The sequence below is a fragment of the Strigops habroptila genome, chromosome 8 (genome assembly GCF_004027225.2).
Source record: "Strigops habroptila isolate Jane chromosome 8, bStrHab1.2.pri, whole genome shotgun sequence".
Taxonomy (NCBI): domain Eukaryota; kingdom Metazoa; phylum Chordata; class Aves; order Psittaciformes; family Psittacidae; genus Strigops; species Strigops habroptila.
The window spans coordinates 61,616,808-61,632,400 of NC_044284.2; the positions used below are offsets into that span (position 1 = coordinate 61,616,808).

The window sequence follows — 15,593 nt, forward strand, 5'->3', positions numbered from 1 at the left end:
CACCGGCTGCTCCTGCCCCTGGTCATGGGAGATGCGGTGGCCCCAAGCAGGGGGTCCCCAGGCAGAGCCGGGGCTCAGCTCTTGCACACCCACACCCCACCCCCCCCCCAGCCTCTTTTGTTCCCCGCTCCGGCGATGCTGGAGCTGCTCTTCCCATGGAATCACTTCCCAGGCGCTGTCGGAAGGCAATCCCGGGAGAAATTTCTCCCGCATCATCCTTTCGGGGCTAATTGCAGGCGATGTGACGTCAGCCCGATGCGTTTCTCTCTTGAATGGCTGCGGGAGCAGGGCCCGGAGCCCGCGGATGTGCGCCCCGAGCGAGCTCCGCTGCCTTACCCAGCCTGGATTTATCTCTTTCCCCCCTCGTTTCCAGCCCGTCTCCCTAATCTGACAGCTCCTGGTAATTAATCTGGCTCCCCCAGCCGCTGCAATAGGATTAGAGGGAGGGGAAGTGCGTCACGAGGTACGAAGAGGGGTTATGCTTTTGGTGAAAGTGGAAATGAAGGGGGGGAAAGGGGAAAAAAATGGGAAATAGGTTGGTGTGCTCCCGGGGGGGGTGTCGGGAGCGAGCGCGCATGTGAGGAGGTGCGGGGCGGGAGGGACTGGCTGCGCCGGAGCCCGGCTCGTCCTCCCTTTCTCTCAGCATCCTCCGGTGCTCCTGGAGGTGATACAGGCACAGCAGCATCCATGGCCTGCCCTTAGCCTCTGCACTTGGCTTTTTCCCCTCCTCGTTATTCCGGCAGCTGAGCGGGATCGGAGGCTTTTGGTCGAAGGGCTCCCGTTAAGCATCTGGTAACTGGGATCGTATTCTCCTGTATTTTTTCAGGCTCCTTGGAAATTGAGGAATGCAATTCTGCCACCATGATGGAAGGTAGGTGATGATCTGAGCATGTCTTTCGGGATTGCTGGAGTTTTCAAAGCCATGGGGGAAGGACGATGCGCGGAACCTGCGCGTGTGAATCCTCTTCCTATTAAAAAACCCTAAAATAATGATAATAATGATAATAAAATTAAAACCTCCCCTCCCCCTAATCCCATTCGAATCGAAGCACCCTGCCCACTGCCGCTGAGCTGGTGGATGGTGATATAATATCAAGCCCATCAGATTATTTGTGGTTCCCTCCCCAGCCCTGTGTAGGCAGCTCGGGGTAAGCAAACACCCGGTTATCCATCGGAGCTGCCAGTTCCAGGCAGCAGCCTGGGCAGGGAGATGAACCCAACCTGGATGGGTTGGTTGGTATTTGAATCCTTTAAGTATTATTTTATCCTCTGCTTGGAAACGCACTTTTTCCACCTGCTGTGATGCACAGAGGGTGAATATAAGTGTTATCTGTATGCACAGACCGCGGCTGTGAAGCCTGGTGATGCTCGATGGGATTCTGTGGTTTTACGCTGTGTGGATGGACATCTTTCTAGCAGGAAACAAGGATGTTTGAACTTAGGGTCGTTTTTGCTATGTAGTGTGTCTGGTTTGAAGGCGCAGGCTCTGGTGGGGGGGATGTTGGATTGTGGCTTATTGGAATAAAAAAGGAAATGAGAAGGAAATATGGGCTCCGAGCACAAGAGTGTTGTGAGACTGTCTGATGGTGTGTGGGAAAAGCCCCTGGGCATTAAAGAAATTTTAACCTGTGTCGTTTGTCTCGACTGTATGTAAAGGTCTTTTTAATTCTATTTAATTTTTTAATGCCTTCTGGAGTCAGATGCAGGGAAAGGGAGACTTTTAAATTTATATTCTGAACAGAATAGATACTTCAGGGAATATATTCTCTTTTATTTCTGACAAATAAAAATGATCTATTTGAGAGACTTGAGGATGTCAAAATATTCCCTTGGATTTGTGTATTCTGGTCCATTGGCCGAGGCAGCAGGGCCCAGCCTGGGGAGGGCTGCGCGGAGCCGCATCCAGCGCCGTGCTCGCGGCACTGCCAGCATGCTAACCGGCATGCCCGGCCTTCCCGAGATGACAGGCAGAAATTAGGCTTCCTCTTGGTGTGTCCCTGCAAATCATGCTCTGCCACCCGGTCCAAATTAACCTGCAAAGGCATCAAGCTCCGTGTAACCGAGACTTCTCCTATTGACTTGAATTATTTGCCTAACCTTGGGAATGGAGGTTCTGTAATGGCCATGTGTGAGCACACAGGAATTGCTTCCTGCTATTTTTTTGATGTCTTGGCATTAAGAAAATGAGTGGTGTTGCTCTTTGATGTGAGGAAATGCCTCATATCAACGTCTCCTTTAATAATGATGATAGTCACGATCAAAAGAGACTTTCATTTTAAACCATGACATCAAACCCATCGCACCGTGCTGACATACATGACTGGGAAGCAGGCACCCAGGCTGTGCACGAAGAGGTAATTTTAGAGAAGATATCATTAATAACGTGGTTTCTCTCAAAATTACCTCTATGTGTGGAGGAATTAATGTGGGCAAATTGAAGTTGGCCTGCTGCAATTCTCAGTTCGTGTTATTTAACTAGTTTAGAGGCTGGTTGGGGGGAAGGTGGTTGGGTGCATGGGGTCTTTTTTGAGGGGGTTGTGTGTTTTGGAGGCTTTTTGGTGTGGTTTGTTTTTTCCTTAAGGATTTTTGCCTTGCTTGGATAATGCCCATGGTGTGCTCCTGTGCAGGAGCCTTGGCCACCACGACCAAGGCACTGGGGACATTGGCCAGGGCTGGGGCAGTTGGTTCATTGGTTTGTGGTGAAGGTGGAATCACCTTTTATGAACCAGTCTGACATTAAGAAGGAAAAATATATGGCTAGCTTTTATTTATTATTTATTATATCCAAAATTTCCCCATTACCTGCAACTTACGAAGCTGCTTAACAAGTTGCTCCCCAACTGTCCAATAGTACAGGTACCTAGGATGATAGCAAGAAAATTAGAAGAAAGAATTACTGCTTCTGATGAATTTTTAACCAGTTGGAAACTGGCTCTCTTTGTGGAAGAGTGAAACTTCTGTGAGCAATACCCAACTGGAACACTGACACCTTGATGAGGTGTTTATATGTTTTTATTTTAACATAACCTTGCTTTTGAATCTGCTTAGCTTAATTTGATCTGAAACTTTTAAACTTGCAAAAAATACCTTGCAGTAAACATATAATCCCAGCCTGGTTTGTGTTGAAGGGACCTTAAATCTCATCCAGTTCCAACCCCCTGCCACGGGCAGGGACACCTTCCACTAGAGCAGGTTGCTCCAAGCCCCTGTGTCCAACCTGGCCTTGAACACTGCCAGGGATGGGGCAGCCACAGCTTCTCTGGGCACCCTGTGCCAGCGCCTCAGCACCCTCACAGGGAACAGCTTCTGCCTCAGAGCTCATCTCAGTCTCCCCTCTGGCAGGTTAAAGCCATTCCCCTTGGCCTGTCCCTAAAGGCCCTGATAGTCCCTCTCTGGCATCCTTGTAGCCCGCTTTGGACACTGGAAGCTGCTCTGAGGTCTCCACACAGCTTCTGTTCTCCAGGCTGAACAGCCCCAATTTTCGCTTTATGTGGGGTGTTGAACATGTTAAAGGGGTTTTATAATTATTGTAATTTTTTAAATTACTTGTCTCACCAAAATACTGGAAGCTGAGGGTGGAGCTTGGGGAGGAGCCAGAGTGTGCCTGCCCAGCATGTGCCAGTGCCTGTGGGTGCAGAGCACTGGGCCACCAGTATTACCAATGACCAGTGGAATGAACCTGGCTCTGTTGATGGTTTTGGATCCTCTTCTCTGGAAATGAGAGAATTTGGCTCCTTGGGAACCATGCAGGTTGTGCAATTTGTACTAGTTTGTTCTGAGGCCAATAGGGATTTATTTTTCCTCACTTTCCTGGTGCATATTTTTCACTGTGTGCTGAAAAATCACAATGATAACCAAGGTGTGGATGCTGTCTCAGGAAACCGGTTCTTGCTGGGAGGAGAACTGAACACATGCTTCATGGTGTTTCAACCACCAGAAGTGGATGGTCCTCCCCAGCATGGTGGGATGCAGTGTGCACAAGTGTTGCCATTGCTCACCATCCATGTTAGAGGTGGTTTGGCCATGCTTGTGTTCACTCAAGCAGGTGGGAAGTAGGTTTTGGGAATGGGAAATAAAACGCTCCCAGGTTTCAAGTGAGAAAAATAGAATCCTAGAATAGATTTACAGACTGGTTTGTGTTGAAAGGGAGCTTAAAGCTCATCCAGCTCCAACCCCCTGCCACGAGCAGAGACACTTTCCACTAGAGCAGGTTTCTCCAAGCCCCGTCCAACCTGGCCTTGTACACTGCCAGGGACAGGGCATATGACCTGAAGCAGGACCGTATTGCTTGTCAGCACTAGACCTAGGACCCAAACCTCTGTGGGAAAGGTCCCACCACATGCTGGAAAGGTCTCTGCGTGCGTGGCTATGGATATAAGAGGTAATTAGATGTTCTCTTTGATTGTAAAATAACTCTGCAGTACTCAGAAAAACATTGGGCATGTTGTTAAGGTAAACATCCGTGCACAGGAACAAGTTTATCTCCTTTTTTTAATCCATCTGTTGCATCTCCAATGTTCTGAAGGTATTTTATGCAGCCTAATTAAGTTTTGAAATCACTGCTGCAACATATCACTCAAGCCAGAAGCTCTGCGATGTTCAGAAAGATTAGACAACTGTGTGGCTAATGGGAGCAGCCATGGTTACATGGGAGAAGGTAATTTCTTCATCTGCAGGAGACAGTACCTGTGTTCCTCCAGAGCCCAGACCGCATGTTTGCTGGAGATAAGCTTTCTCAAAGTGGAAATTTCTCTGTAACTCTCCTCTCCAGACTTTTTTGCATGTGTTTCTGGGGAGCTGGGTCACCCTCGGAACTTCCATGGGTAACTGGTCACATCCAAAATGGCCAAAACTTTTGTCTCCAGGCCTTGTGTTTTCACCGTGCTGAACAGGTAGTACAGGGAGCAGAGGAATCTAATGGCACATTAAAAAAAGTCTTTTTCTTGATTAGGGGAAAAGCTTGGCTTTATTATAATTTGGTGGCCTCGTTTCAGTAAATGGTGTGTTTAAATGTGCTCAGTGTGGGATCTGGCACAGGAATGACCTGATAGAAAAGTTTGGGGTTTATTTGAGAAAGCCAATAGCAGGTTTGATTCAATTAACATAAATCTGAGCATGGGTGGCACAACCATCCCAGAGAATCCATGAAGACCATAACAGTAAATTAGGACCTGTGTTGTCCAATACATTGTTTGAGCAGTAGTCCATGACCAAGCTTGGGCTTTCAGAGAGGCTTTGTCTTGCAGGAGCATCTCCAGCTGTGTCCTCTGGGATGCAAGGGGGATTTTTTCAGACCTGCTGGAACCTGCTGCATAACTGAGAGGCCTTGGTGTTGGTGTGGAAACTAGTCTTTTCATGAGTGCAAGAGAAGATGGTTTGATTGTTTGCTATGAGGGTGCTGAGGCGCTGACACAGGGTGCCCAGAGAAGCTGTGGCTGCCCCATCCCTGGCAGTGTTCAAGGCCAGGTTGGACACAGGGGCTTGGAGCAACCTGCTCTAGCGGAAGGTGTCCCTGCCCGTGGCAGGGGTTGGAACTGGAGGAGCTTTAAGCTCCCTTCCAACCCAAACCAGTCTGGGATTCCACGAACGATTCTTTGATTTGTCCTTGGCCACTCTGGTGGTGGCAAGTGTTGGGGAGAGAACAGGTAAGAGGAAAAGGTACATTAAATGTCTCCATCCTCCAATTTGCTGAGTTGATCAGGTTGCAGCAGCACCCTCTAGTTTATGGAAGGGCAAAAAATGGAAACATCCGTATTTGCAGGCATTCAAACCCTCCCCACTGAGCTGGTTAGGGTTTTTCCAGCTCTAGTCCACCAGCAGCATGTCCCTCCATGCGAAGGGAGGGAAGGGAAAAACAGCTCTAGCTCAAAACTAACAACTATGAAGCAAAAGGTCCCACCCAACTCCTGAGAATTTTGGAAATGCTTTGGATTGGGGCTGGTGGTACTTGCCAGTTAAAACCCGTGTGGTGCCAACGTGATGATGTTGAAGATTTAAACCAAAATACATGTGGGCAGCAAAACCTGATGTTTGCCTGGCAACCACAATAACTAGTGAGATGCGGAAGCTGAAGCAAAACCCAAAGAAGGTTTGGTTTTGAGGTAGAAAAGATGGAAAATATGGCAAAACTCAATAACCACATGTGCTGTAGGTCTGCAAAATGCCGCCTTGGAGTGAGCCCCAGTTTAAAGCATGCCCTTAGGCATCTCGAACTGGTGCCCAAGTGCAGCAGTTTGGGTTCCTTGGCCAAGGCAGAAACTTTCTGCATGATTCATGGGTCTTATTCAAATTCTAAAGAGACTTTAGGAAAAAAAAAAAATACAGGTTAAATCGGGTGTCTGTTCTTTGTGAACCTCCATCACAGGGTCTTAAGCAGTTAAAGGTGGAAAACAGTCTCCCAATACCTAAAGAGGGGCCTATTAGAAACCTGGAGAGGGGCTTTGGACAAGGGCCTGGAGGGACAGGCCAAGGGGAATGGCTTTAACCTGCCAGAGGGGAGATTGAGATGAGCTCTGAGGCAGAAGCTCTTCCCTGTGAGGGTGCTGAGGCGCTGGCACAGGGTGCCCAGAGAAGCTGTGGCTGCCCCATCCCTGGCAGTGTTCAAGGCCAGGTTGGACACAGGGGCTTGGAGCAACCTGCTCTAGTGGAAGGTGTCCCTGCCTGTGGCAGGGGTTGGAGCTGGAGGAGCTTTAAGGTCCCTTCCAACCCAGAACACACTGTGGTTCTCTGAAAAACATAATTCTGTGTGGAAATACCCTTCTGTAAATGCTGATGTTGAGGCTGTGAAGCTGTAAGTGGTATGTGATTTACCCAGCACTTGTTCCAGGGATCCTGACCCACTGAGAAGGGGCAATGTGGAGAGAGAAGTGGAAAGGAGAGGAATTGGAGTCCCTCCCAAAACCAGTGACCTTAAACTATTTGGATACCCCAATTTTGCTCTGATTGGAGATTGTCACTAAAGATCCATCTGCTTTTGGGAAGCTGATGGGGTGTGATGCTGGCTGTCTCGCACATGGTAGCCTTCCCATTTTCTGTGCTGGCCCAACATAGCCTCTTTTTTAACTATAAGACAGTACATTTGAGTTCCTACAGGTTCAGTAGAAAAAAGGCAAACACCTGGCTGCCACACAGTGTGTTTGTCAGCTGTGTGGGTTGTTCACGTGCAGAGCAGTAGTACAAGTGTAGCCCTGTTTGCCTTGCCAACTATTGAAGAGCTTCATCTCTTTGTTTTTAATAGAGGTTCAGTTGCAGGCTGATGCTTCTGGGGGCTTTTGAAGGTTTTTTGCTTTATCTGTGTGAATGAAAGAGGGGTTTTTGCACTTACAGCCTCACAGAACTATTTATGGTAGTCTTTGGGTTAGTTTTAGGTGTGTTTTAATTTTGTACCCTGTCCTATGAACCCCATCTCCTCCCCGGCACACCAGTAGGCTTCACTGCAGAGGTGGGAAGGGGAAATTTCCTCCCGTGTCCCCGTTTACACTGGATTAGTGCTGACAATGGTAGTATTATTTGAAAGTAGTAAGGTATTAGGACTGGGAAAATCATACTTTGCAGTCTGTATTATCTGGGAGCTGTTCCTTACCCATCCCAGCCTTGGAAAAACACCCCTGACTTTGACACATCTTCCTTTGCATTTAAATTCATTTAAATTATAACCCTTTTTTTGAGGGAATTATTGAGAAGAAAAAAGAAATCTCTTAAGTCTCCACCTACGTATTTCAGGGAATTTAAAACATCAACTTGAAATTAATGTCATCACGTGTGGGATGTGTGGAAATAATCTCACAGGGGGGTTTGGGATGGGTTGGTTGAGGAGGATGGGAGCTGTAGTGATGCTGGGGGCAGGTTTCACAGCCTCCACTTATCAGTTAGTGACAGGACAAGGGGGAATGGCTTTAACCTGCCAGAGGGGAGACTGAGATGAGCTCTGAGGCAGAAGCTCTTCCCTCTGAGTGTGCTGAGGCGCTGGCACAGGGTGCCCAGAGAAGCTGTGGCTGCCCCATCCCTGGCAGTGTTCAAGGCCAGGTTGGACACAGGGGCTTGGAGCAACCTGCCCTAGTGGAAGGTGTCCCTGCCCGTGGCAGGGGGTTGGAACTGGGTGAGCCTTAAGGTCCCTTCCAACCCAAACCACTCTGTGATTCTATAATCAACACCGTTGCAGTCCCCAGTTTGGGTGCCTGCAGGATTTCATATAACCACACAAATATGTTGGTTTTCTAAAGCTGGGTCTATAGAAATCACTAAAGATGGACCCTGTTATTAGAGCTAATAATAATAAATGGGTGTCAGGCTTTTAAATCCATGTGTGCTTGTCAGTGAGCATTTGGTTGTTTTGTTTTTTCTCTTAAAACATCACCCAGCATCACGCTTATCACCCAGTGGGTACAGGTCAGACAGGCTGGATCCTATGCCCTGCTCTTGTTACAGACAGCATCAGCTTTAAGAACATCTCGTGTCTCAAACACCAGCCTAGACGGGGCAGCCACAGGTTCTCTGGGCACCTTGTGCCAGCACCTCACCACCCGCACAGGGAAGAGCTTCTGCCTAATACATAACCTAAACTTCCCCTGTTTAAGTTTAAACCCATTTCCCCTTGTTTAGAGTTTTGCAGGGGTTTGGCTTGGTTTTGGTGTTAGTGCAGAAGATGCAAAAGAAGCCTGTATATGTTATTAATAAGGTCATTTATTTTGTATAAGTTATTAATTATAAGGTTATTTATGCTTCACGGTTACCTAGTTCCTTTCACATGGGGATCTTGAGCTCCTTCCCATCGCACTGTTCCTATGCAGGGAGACAGATGGGTGGAAGAAGCTCCATCAGTTTAGTCAAACACTGCCTGGAAATGAAGTTTTTCTTTGGGTCAGGTCTCCTGCTCTTATTTTTAGTTACACTATTGCCACAGTTAATCACTGCTTTAAAATCAGGATAATGGTTTGACAGCAGACTGTGGGAGGAACAGGATGGGGAGAGGAACTGGGAAGAAGTGTCTCGTCAGGCTTTATTTTGGGTTTAAATTTTCATCATATGCAAACATGAATATTGCCAATTATTTTTTATGGGATGACCAAATTGAGAGCAAATGATGCTTTTCCCTGGCAGCTTGCCTGGATTTGTCCCTTATCCCTAAGGAAGAACCTCCTGCTAACCTGGGTGTTCTCTTTTCCTGGGAAATAGGGAATGGGAGCTCGTGGATGTTCACATGGGTGTTGGCTGCAGAGGGGCGGCCTTGGTTGATAAGTCATGAGTGGATGGAAGGCTGTTTCTTAGTGGCAAGGGTTCTGGTGGGTTTTAATAAGTCCTTATGTTCTGTATAAACAGTACAGCAGGAAAATTGTAGTGTTCTTCATGGAAAACTGTCAAAGTAGTTGCTGGGAGTCTGTGGTGTGCACGAAGCAATGGGTTTTAAGGGGATGCCTTTGAAAACAGTGCTGTGAGATGGGACCTGCTGTTGGCTGAGGAGCAGATGTGGTGGCAAAGCCTTGCATAGAGAAGGAGAGGTTTGCAGCGGGCTTTTTTCTTGGGGAGTGAGAAGGAAATACCAGCATGGGTGATGTTATGTGTGTGGGTTTCCCCTGAAAAAGCCCAATGTCCTCCTGCAGCTTGGTGTCAAGGGAGGCATCTGGGAGCACCGTTGTCTTTCTTTCCTCATACACCAAAAACCTAAAACCCCTAAAAATAGAAACCTGAGTGTCATCTGGGAGGGAGAGCCTGTCCTGGACAACTTCTTACATAGCACAGCAACCTTTAGAAATGCATCTGGTGTTCTTGTGTGTGTGCCAGGCGGGAATGAAAGCCACAACTGTTCCCAGATTGAATTCACTGACAGTATTGGTGGAGATGTCTGTGTCCCACGTCCCTGGTTGTCTCACACCTGGGGGCTCTGAAAGTTGATATTAATAATCTCTGGGGTCAGCAGGCAGCAAGATCTTCCTGCAGCTTCTTTACTGAGATTGGTGAATAACCTATGAGCAACAATTTGCATCCTTCTTATGTTTAGTAGCCCTTACATGCTCAGCCCTTTGAACTCCTGACTGCTGCAATGAGTATTTGGGTGATTTGCAAAGGGAGAAAAGTGCAAACCAAAGGGAAGAGGAAAGATGTGAAGGTCCTGGGAGCCCAAACCCCTCCTGGTTAATGGGGATGGATGCTTGGAGCAGAGCCAGTATGGGGGCTGCTGCTTTGAGGCAGGCAGGACACATGGTGGTGGCCACAAGACTTCCTCTGAGTTCTTCACATCTAGTAGCTGGAATAAGATTTGTATTTTTAGAAATGTTGAATGTTAATTCAAAACCTCCTCAGGCAGTTCACCACAACCTGTTCAGAGGCTTAATTACCCTCATGGTTGAAAATGTGACTGTACTTCTGAATCAGCCACAGGGTCTTGTATTACCTTTGCCCACTGGAGTGGGGATCCCTTCATCACCACGTTTCCATTCCTGGGGTAGGGGTTTGGACCTCAACGCAGCTGCTCCTGACCAGGTTTTGGTGCTGTGCTGAATAGATGAAGCTCCTGCAGGTGCCCATCACCATCTTCTCCAGCCTTTCAGCTGCCCTCATCACTCTACCATGAGCTGTGGGCCGGCTCTGTGGTCGCTCAAAGTGAAGAATTTTTCAGTCCTTCAGTGTCTTCCAACTGAAATTCCCTATACGGAGCAAACTTCTCAGCATTAATTTTTTAAAAAAAGCCCACAACTGTTGTTGTTCACTTTTCCTTTCAAGTATTTCCTTTCCTGAAAGCCACAGGGAAGACACCAACAATGCTCTGCTCTGGCAGAGAGCAATAGAAGTGATGGCGAGGCCACCATCCCTTTTCCCTCATCTTTTTCATTTTCTAACTGGTAGAAACTGTTGTAAGCATGTGGAAGTTTGTAATACACGTGTGTGGGACTTTGCTATCTAGATTATGTTATTTTTCAGTACCTTGGAAGCCCAACAGGGTAAAGAAAGGCCCTTTAATGCCTGGCTAGCTCATTATCAAAGAGAGCTTTGCTAGCCCACTGTGGCAGAGCTAAATGTAGTGGTTTAGTGACAGTTTGCGCTGGAAATTGTTGGTGTACTGGGATGGAATGTTAAGTCAGTGAGATGGGGAAATACATGTGTTGCTGGTTAAAAAGTGATTTTTTTACTAAGACTTTGTCTACTGTGGTAGTTGAGACGCACCATTTTATACTGGGAAGGAAACCAGGTAACAGTGGCAATAAATAACATCAGTATGTTAGTTATTGACTGTGTTGACTTTTATTTGTGATGGGTTTGTGGCTGGAGCCTGGTGCCTGCAGAGGCACCACAGCAGCAGAAGACCTTGTCTCCTGAAGGATATATTTGTGGTCTGCAGGACCAGATTGCTTCAGAATGAGCCCTTTGGGCTGCCAACACGAATGGTGTCATTTCTGCCCGACTGCTGCTTGCTGATGGTCCATCCTCTCTTCTCTGGAGCAATTAGACTTGCACATGAAGGGGGTTAAAATATTAATGACTGCACCAAGGCAGTGTGCGGATGGTTTGGTTCCTCATTGCGTTATTAAGCCTGCTGAAAGGCCGGTAATGAGCTGTAATGCAAAGATTGGGTTAGGTAAAGCATTTAAAACGTTATCATGATGTATACTAATTTAATTATATATAAATTAATTAAATATATAAAGTGGGGAAAGGACAAAAATAACATGGACTGAAGCAGCGTGGCCACTGAGACTTGGCTCTTCTGCTACTGAGGATGAAGTAGTTGAGAATCCCTGGGTTTGCAATGGCCCAAACATGCCCATTTTCATGTGCAGTATGTTGTTGGTGCAGCAGCTGGGCCCAAGGTGGGTGCAGGCTGCTGTTGTGTCAAAGCAAGGGAAACTTCTGGGCTGACTTGCAGAAAGTGTTCAAGACACTGTTCTTTTGGGTTATTTATTTGGGGCTTTAATTTACCCTTTGACTTTTTCCTCTGGATATGACTCAGGTTTTCAGGAGTTCTGTCTTGCATTTGCTTTGTCTTGCTGAGCAAAGGAAGGATTATTATTTCTTTAGTAAAGCAAGCCAAACCCAAATACGAAGACCTTTTGGCCATGAAATGGCAGCAGGTTTCCATGTCTTTTGACCAGCATAGTCAGTAAGACACATAGTCAGTAAGGTTTGTGTGCAGTGGGGAAGCAGGATGCTCAAATCCAGCTCCAAGCTGTGTGCAAAAATATCCACACACCAAAACAAAGAAAACACAAACTTAATAGTGATTATTTCTTATTTCCTCTTCTATTTCTCTCCCTTCTTCTTTCTTCTCCCCACTCCCTGCTTCTACTTTGGTCTTGAGCCTCTGGCATGGCAATAGATAACGTTTATCTTCATGCACAGACTAAGTAGAACTAATTTCAATCATTTCTTTTTCCTTTAGTCATCAGAAAAGAGCGTTTAAGGCAAAGATATTCTCACTGATGTCTCTCCTGTTTGAGAGGTGTGTTGCTTTTATGAAGCCCATCCTGCTGAGCAAATCGCTCTTCTTTAAGGGACCCACCTCAGTATTTGGGGGTCCAGAAGCAGCAGCTGCTTCCCCTGCCTGGGGATGGAGGGCAAGGGACTGGGTTTGGGACATCAGGGTTATTTCTATATGCGTAAGGTCTTTGATGTAGGAAAAAAGGTGCTGGTAGTTCTTAAGAATAAGGTACAGAGAGCTTCGTAGTGTTAAATACTAATTCCTATTTCTCAGATGCCAATTCTTAGGTGTACCTAGAAAAGAAAGAGTAATAGGAAATAAAAGATGAATAATGCTCCCAGACTTGGAGAGCCATTGGTGTCTGAAATGAGATCCCCAGCACACAATTGTTAGCACAGTCTTGGCTTGTGGCTGCTCTGAGGCTTTGAGTAAGAGCATTCAAAGCCATTTGGCTTGATGAGGACTAATTGCAGCATGTGAAGTTGTTGTACCTTGGAGGGGCCAGTGATTTTGCCCATGTTTTGCTCAGTCATCTCCCATTTAAAGCAGATGGTGGGCCTGTTGTATAACTGAGCAGACGGCTTTGTTACAAGATTTAGCCAAATCGGGTGCTGCTTCATGTAAGACTAAACAACAACTCATTTCTGGGGGTTTCAGCCCTCCCTGTTCTACTTTGAGTTTGGAGGATGAAGTTACTCCAGGGGGTGAGATGAATGGAAACCTTCCTTGGTTATTAATAACTCGCTTGAGTCTTCAAGAAACACAAAGGAACGCTGAAAGGCATGATGTAGTAAAAACAGAGTCCATGCTAGGTTGCAGGATGAGCCCACACGGTTCAGCATATGGATCCCATAGGATGGGGTATACGGGATCCCATAAGGGATTCCTTCAGCCCTGACCGTGTAATGCCTTGGCCAGAGAAGTGCCCCAGGTGTGATTTTTCAGGAGCAGCCCCTTTGTTTCCCATTTCACAGGGGATAATGTCCAACTCAAAGCTCCATGAGCAGCACCAAGGAGATCTGCTGGATCATCTCCTGGTGCTACCCTGGCTCGCTTGGTCCTAGTGTTGCCCCGAAAACCACCCAGTCATGGGGTACTGAAAGCCTGAAGCACCCCCTATGTTTTGGTAATATTTAAATCCAGTGGTTTATGATACGCTGCAGTAAACTCATGTTTGTAGTGCTTTTTGCTTGTGTCAGTGCCCAGAAGAGTAGGATATTCCTGGGAAAACAAGAAATAATTTCAATTCAATGCCATGTTCAAAGCAGGAGGGAGACCAAAGAAACATGGTGTCCCCCAGAAGCATCGTAAGAGGAAATAGTGACAGGATGAGGGGGAATGGCTTTAACCTGCCAGAGGGGAGATTGAGATGAGCTCTGAGGCAGAAGCTGTTCCCTGTGAGGGTGCTGAGGCGCTGGCACAGACTTTTCCCAGAGAAGCTGTGGCTGCCCCATCCCTGGCAGTGTTCAAGGCCAGGTTGGACACAGGGGCTTGGAGCAACCTGCTCTAGTGGAAGGTGTCCCTGCCCGTGGCAGGGGCTGGAACTGGGTGAGCTTTAAGCTCCCTTCCAACCCAAACCAGTCTGGGATTCTATGAATGAACTGTGCTAGGGCACACAGGGCACACAAGCGCTCCCATGTTCCTGGGTATCCAGAGCCAGTTTCAGGGGAGCTTCAGGAGATCTGGCTCTTTCAGCACATCACTAGAGTTTGAAGCTTGAGGATTTCTCATTGAATCCTACACAGTGGTTTTTAAGAAAGCTGGTTTTAGCACTAGTATAGCTGTGTGCTTCTGGTGTAACAGAGCACAACACTGTACTGGTTGTTTGCTATGTCCCTGTTGTGGCAACCCCTGTTTGTGCCACTGACCCTTTTCTTCACCTTTGAAACCTGTTGGACATCACATCAGGGAGAGGAAGGCTCACAGCAGCAGGCATGTGTGCATCTAACAGGATTCCTGATGGCAGCGTTATCATCTTCCCTGCAAACTCACCCTGTAGCTGTCTCCTTGCTGGGTTCAGGCACCCAGGGCTTTGTGGCTGTGCATCCTGCAGGGCTGCCTGGGCACCCAGCGAGGAGGCAGCAGGGCAGTGTGGATGCTAATCCTGCTCCTCCTCCCCTCCATTCCTGTGAGCTGTGGTTAGTGATGGTCCTTCTTTGCTGGGCAATGCTCGACTCTGCTTTCTAGGAGGTTATAGGGAAGGGACCTGCTGTGATTCCTGCACCCTTGCTCTGGCCATTTGGCACAGGCCAGCTCGTTGCATCAGTGTGAGCGCTGCATTTGCCTCCCCACAGCACTGCTGCATCCTTGCAGCAGCGTCTGACCCACGTCACAGCACATTTGGGTGGCTTCCAGACCAAGGCGCATATCCTAGGAGCTCTGAAAGGAAAAGAGGCCAGAAATAGCTGTTCTAGACTCAAGATCTGTGGTTTATATTGGCTCCTGTGGCTACCAGAATCCCTAAATTAAGCAGTGACCTACATTAATTGCTGTCATGCTGCTGGCAGAGATTCATGATGAGCGTGTCCAGCAGTGTCCAGCACGGGAGCAGCTTCCAGCCACAGCTGGAAAATCATCCGCATGAAAACCAGCCAAGTGAAATGTGCTAGCTTAAAATTCTCCACATCCCTTCTTTGGAGTGCTTGCTGCAAGTGGCTATTACAAATCCCTCTTCTGGATAGCTTTGAGGGTGAAAAGGGGGAGAAAAATCTCAGAAACCCACTCTCTTCCATCTGTTTTTTAAGTGATGTGATGGTGGACCAAATGAGCTCGGAGCTTGTTCCAGCATCATTGGTACCAGGCATCATTTTAAGCACTATGCAGATCAAGAATCAGTGCAGAATAACCAACCTCTTGGTTTAAACTGGGTGTTTTTTACACGAAAGAGAGGTTTCTCCACTGTGCGTCAGTCCCCACATGCAGCATGGTGAAGGAGTGTAGCAGTAAGACAGTAGCTTAGAAATATTAACTGTGAAATACGTAGTCACACATGCTGAGATCAGGTTAATGAGTGTTAAGTGAGCAAATACAAGGCATAAGCAAATGTACACACCACCTGCAATGTCCTTGGGTTTGGGTCTTTCTATTTTAACCTTAGTTATAAATTACAGCTGACAAAGCAAGAAGGAACCTTTTGGAGGATTTCTGTGAAGGGTGACAGTAGTATTGCATTCTTATTTAT

General features: G+C 47.2%; 1 protein-coding gene across 4 annotated transcripts in view; it reads left to right on the top strand.

Annotated features, from left to right (window-relative positions):
- Positions 1 to 217: 217 nt before the first annotated feature.
- SGIP1 (SH3GL interacting endocytic adaptor 1) overlaps positions 218 to 15,593 on the top strand; it is a 54,532-nt gene continuing 39,156 nt past the window's right edge. For 2 of the 4 annotated variants that reach the window (XM_032920124.1, XM_030495391.1), the window contains exon 1: positions 461 to 871. In XM_032920124.1, coding sequence (XP_032776015.1) covers positions 862 to 871 — 10 coding nt within the window. In that variant the 5' untranslated portion in view covers positions 461 to 861. Of the gene's footprint in view, positions 872 to 15,593 lie in introns of all 4 variants that reach the window. The other 2 variants (XM_030495389.1, XM_030495390.1) reach the window with 2 other exon arrangements.